At 50.5% G+C, this 5,145-nt stretch overlaps 1 protein-coding gene across 2 annotated transcripts in view; it reads left to right on the forward strand.

The window, feature by feature from the left end:
• Positions 1-3,734: 3,734 nt before the first annotated feature.
• The window catches only part of FAM65C (family with sequence similarity 65, member C), a 116,760-nt gene continuing 115,349 nt past the window's right edge, over positions 3,735-5,145 (forward strand). Inside the window, exons 1-2 of one of the 2 annotated variants that reach the window (XM_011928817.1) lie at positions 3,735-3,842; positions 4,319-4,597. In XM_011928817.1, the coding sequence (XP_011784207.1) occupies positions 4,595-4,597 (3 nt within the window). In that variant the 5' untranslated portion in view covers positions 3,735-3,842; positions 4,319-4,594. Of the gene's footprint in view, positions 3,843-4,192; positions 4,598-5,145 lie in introns of those variants that run through there. The other variant, XM_011928816.1, reaches the window with a different exon arrangement.

A 5,145-nucleotide genomic window follows, 5' to 3' on the forward strand; every position in this document is an offset into this window, starting at 1 on the left:
GATCAAGCTGAGACTTTTTCCCGGCCAAGTGGCATTGAACCAGCATGGTCATAGCAGCGAAATGGCTTTTTCATTATGAGATTCAGTGTTTAGTGCCCAGTCTGTGTCATCTAAAGTCAGCTTGGGTGGCACCCCTTCAGGAGCCCAACTTTGAGAAACACTGAGTGGTCTGGCTGTGCCACATCTGAAGAGGGCTGGAAACCTGGACCTGAGGCTGCCAGGCTCCAAACCTGGAGCTTCTTTCTGCCCTGGAAGATGGGGTCAGGGCTGGGTGCCCCGATTGGTGGTGGTTGAGGGGGATGGGGGGCTGTAGGGAATGTCATTTGTCTTCTCTAGTAACTCCCCCAGCTGTTTCCCCAAAGCTGGCAGGCATTTAACAAGTGATGGACAGAAAACAGCACACTGCAGAATTCTGTCCACAGCTCCTTGTCGCGAACACAAGGGCCATTTATTTGCCCGTCCTGTCGGTGAGATGCATGTGGCCATACATCTAGTCAGCGAGGGGGCCGGACGTGGCCGAAATGAAATGACTTTCTCAACTGCCCTTTGCATAATGTCTGAATTTGTTCACATTCATTCCTTGAAAATGCTGCAAAGTGGTTTTGTGTTTTATTAGTTACAGTAGGTGATATTGCTTCCTGAAACCAAGACTTTGCTTTCCAATATGTATCTGCCGTCCTCATTTCCAGGAGACTTCAGCCCACTACAAACTAACTCGGACGGCTCTGCTGCCCTAAAGGAATTTCGCTCTGGAATAAGTCACTGTTGGCTCATGGGTCTGGACATCTAACCGGAGGTGATTCAAACTAGAATGTTTGCAGAATTTCTGGGTTTACCCCTAAGGATTTCTCTGTCTTCCTTATTTCCTTCCTTTCATTTTTTTCTTTTTTCTTTTCATTTTCTTTTCTTTTTTGTCTCTTTCTCTCCTTCCTTCCTTCCTCCCTTCCTTCTTTCTTTTCTCTCTTTTTCTTTCTTTTTGGTGGGGGTGGGGGGGTGTTCTTTTTCTTTTCTTTTTTTTTTGGGACAGGGTCTCACTCTGTCACCCAGGCTGGCAGGCTGGAGTATGGTGATGCGATCTCACTGTGCCTGTAATCCCAGCTACTCAGGAGGCTGAGGGGGGAGAGTCGCTTGAACCCGGGAGGCAGAGGTTGCAGTGAGCTGAGATTGCACCACTGTACTCTGCTTCCTGAGCTCAAGCAATCCTGGGGCTACAGGTGAGAGCCACCATACCCAGCTAATTTTTTTTTTGTACTTTTTTTTTTTTTGAGATGGAGTTTTGCTCCTGTTGCCCAGGCTGGAGTGCAATGGCGCGATCTCAGCCTACTGCAACCTCCACCTCCTGGGTTCAAGTGATTCTCCTGCCTCAGCCTCCTAAGTAGCTGGGATTACAGGCATGTGCCACCACACCCGGCTAATTTTGTATTTTTAGTAGAGACAGGGTTTCTCCATGTTGGCCAGGCTGGTCTCGAACTCCCAACCTCAGGTGATCTGCCCTCCTTGGTCTCCCAAAATGCTGGGATTACAGGCAAGAGCCACCACGCCAGGCCTTTTTATTTGTACTTTTATTAAAGATGGGGTTTCACCATATTGCCCAGGCTGGTCTTGAACTCTTGAGGTTAAGTGATCTGTCCACCTTGGCCTCCCAAAGTGCTAGGATTACAGGTGTGAGCCACCATGCTCAGCCTGTTTCCTTCTTTCTTTTAACTATTATTATTTTCTTTTATTAATTTAAAAAATAGAGACAGGGTCTCACTATGTTGCGCAGGCTGTTTTCAAACTCCTGCCCTCAAGCAGTCCTCTCACCTCAGGTTCCCAAAGGGCTGAGATTACATGAACATAAGCCACTGTTTCCTGCAGAATGCTGTTTATTTCTGACCTGACCTACTATAGAATTATTTTAGTTAGTCCGAGGAGGTGAATGGTTGGGATGAAATTTTCTCCACATAGGGGTGCAATGTCCCTAAAGAAGATAGATGGGTCGGGCGTGGTGGTTTATGCCTGTAATCCCAGCACTTTGGGGGGCCAAGGTGGGCGGATCACTTTAGGTCAGGGGTTACAGACCAGCCTGGCCAACATGGTGAAAAGCAGTCTCTACTAAAAATACAAAAATTAGCCAGGCGTGGTGGCAGGTACCTGTAATCCCAGCTACTTGAGAAGCTGAGGCAGGAGAATCGCTTGAACCTGTGAGGTGGAGGTTGCAGTGAGCCAAGATCGTGCCACTGCACTCCAGCCTGGGAAACAGAGTGAGACTCCATTTAAATAAAAAATAAAACACATTTTTTAAAAAGAAGGAAGATGGTTCGGACAAAAGTAACAGATCAATCTATTTTCACTTTTAGAAATGAAAGGATTACAGGTAAAAGCGTCACTCCCAAACTCTTTTCCCACAGGTAGCAACTCAGTTTGGTTTACATCCTTCCAGCCTGTCTTGCTGTCTAAGCGTTTCCACAGTGTTTCATTTTATGTGTGTAAAGGGGGAATGTTACACAACCAGGATTCTACCAAATGTATCCTGCTGAACCCCTTTTCACTCAGTAATATGTCTTAGAGATCCACCTCTGCTGTTCAGTGCAGACATAGCTCTTTTAAAACTGCTGGCTCAGCTGGCACAGTGGCTCACGCCTGTAATCCTAGCACTTTAGGAGGCCAAGATGGGAGGATCACTTCAGGCCAGGAGTTTGAGACCAGCCTGGTCAACATAGTGAGACACCATCTTTATTTAAAATAATAATAATAATAATAATAATAATAAAAACCTTGCTGCCTCATCCCAGCCTGGGAAACATGACAAGACCCTGACTCTATGAAAAATGTTTTAAAAAAATTAGCCAGGTGTGGTGGCTGACGTCTGTGGCTCCAGCTGCTTGGGAGGCTGAGGCGGGAGGATTGCTTGAGCCCAGCAGATGGAGGGTGCAGCGAGCTAAGATCACGCCACTGTACTTCAGCCTGGGTGACAGAACAAGACCCATTCTCAGAAAACAAAAAACAAAAAACTGCTGCCTGACGTACCGTATCTTTCACATCTTGTTCAAGCAGTCATTATTGGATGAGTACTTCAGTTATTTCCCATCATTTCCTATGATAAGCAGCTCTCAGCAAGCATCTCTGTGCCTGTCTCCTTGTGCACAGGCAGAAGCGATGTACTGGCTGGTAGGAGATGCTCATCTCTGGTTTTCAGAAGTCTTTGCCAAATTACCCTTCAGAGTCTGTGTGTGCGCTTTAGTGGGGAGGGGTGTCCATTCCTGTTCTTTGGTGCTGTTTATTTCTGGTTTCTTTTCCACACTAGCTGCAGAGTGGAAAGGAGCCAAGGGGAGGGAGAGAGAAATCCGTCTCTAGGTGTTCCAAGGCCCTGGATGTGCCACAGGGCCGGCCTCTCCTCCGGAGGCAGTAAATGGCTGCTTTGTTCTTGGGTCCGTCCCTGAGCAGAATCAGAACGCAGAGACCTGTCAAGTGAACAAAAGAAGTTGTGCCCATCACCAAGCCTGGATCCCACCCCTTGACCCGGAGAAACTGTTAACTTTGTAGGAGTCGCACACACACCAGTGTGACAGAGCATGGGGCGAGCGCCCACCCCGAACCCTGAAATAATTAAGTTATAAAAAAGAAAAAAACATAGCAAAAGAGCCTGACCCTCACTAACGGATGTAAAGGAAAGAACCAAGCTGACTCTCGATCTAGAAGTGGGAGGCGCAAAGGGGGAAAGGGGCTTGGGGGAAACCTGGGACGGAAGGAAGGGGTGTGCAATGGATCAGATCTGGACTGAAGAGGGGGACAGATGGGAAAGGGGAAAGAAAGGAGGGAAAGGAGAAAGAGTGAGGAAGGGGCTGGAGGACAGTGACAAGGTAAGAAGAGGAAGGAGAGGGCTATAGGAGGGAGGGGTGGCCAAGAGCAGTTTCGGAGGGGTAGGCTGCGTCCCAGTCTGTTTGTGATTAGCACGCAGCCTAGTGCAGAATGGAGTAAACAGAAACTTCCAGGCGTCCCCTCCGCCCCTCTCTGAGGCAAAGCAGAAATCAGATGCTCTGTGATTAATCGTGGAGGATTCAGGACACGACCACAAACGCTGTGCGGACTTGAAATTAGCTGCCTTTTCCCAGTCCCCTTGCCAAAATGGGAGTGGGGGGTGGGACGTGAAGGGGTGGGGGCCCCGCCTGCGGGGGGCCAGCATGGAATTCCCCCCGGCAGAGCTGGGAGTGACACTGACAAGCAATCGGCCGCGTCCAGAGCAGCAGGCGGCATCCGGGGGGAGCGGGGCCGGCTGGGGGGCCCCAGGAGGGCTTCCTGGAACCCCAGCTCCATGGCCGCCTGCACCCTGACACAGGCCAGATAAGAGTCCCGGCTGCGTTATCAGAGCCCGGCAGGACACCGGCCTCCCTGCACCAGAAGGAAGACTGGGGGCGCAGCAGGTCCTCAAGGCGATCTTCCCAGAGAGCGGGACCCGCGGCTGGTGGCCAGAGTGGATGGACTTTGCCGAGCCCTAGCTCAAGTCCGGGAGTCCCGGGCCAGATGGGGGCAGACGCTTGCTGGCGACAATAGAGAAAGTGAGGCAGCTGCAAGGAGGGCGGCGGGACTGCACTTGAGCGTCCAGATCTGCTCGATGGTGAGTGTGAAGTGACTGCTTCCCATGTGTGCCGTGACGCCGCCTTGTGTGGACAGACTTCTGGAGCTGGGGGTGACGGGAGGAGGCAGCCCTTCCTCACAGGCCACCTGGAGCTCCCAAGGCCAGAGGAGGGAACCTGGGTTGAGTCTGCGATGGGATGGCGGTATCGTGCTGTGTGGCCTTAGGCAAGTTATTTGCCCTCTCCAGGCCTCCGTTTGTCCATTTCTGAAACCGTGGTTGAACTGGGTGATCTTTAAGAGATTCTCATGATGACAGCTATTCCCTGTGCATCTGCCACAGGCCAGGCACTGTGTAGGCATTTTTGAAGAGTAGGCTGGGGAAGTCCCTGTAAGCCTGCTGTGGGGTAGGTATTATTGGTGTCCTCATTGTACACTGAGGAAACAGCAGCTGGGAGAAGCGAACTGACTTGCTGAGGTCACATAGTCTGTCAGTGGCAGAAACCAGAAAAGACCTAGGTTTTTCTGACTCTGCTTTGGCTAAACTCTCCTGCATACCCCCAGTATTCTGTATTCTGTGCTCCATGGTTC

The sequence above is a fragment of the Colobus angolensis genome, unplaced genomic scaffold, assembly GCF_000951035.1.
Source record: "Colobus angolensis palliatus isolate OR3802 unplaced genomic scaffold, Cang.pa_1.0 Scaffold8, whole genome shotgun sequence".
In the NCBI taxonomy this organism is placed as follows: Eukaryota; Metazoa; Chordata; class Mammalia; order Primates; family Cercopithecidae; genus Colobus; species Colobus angolensis.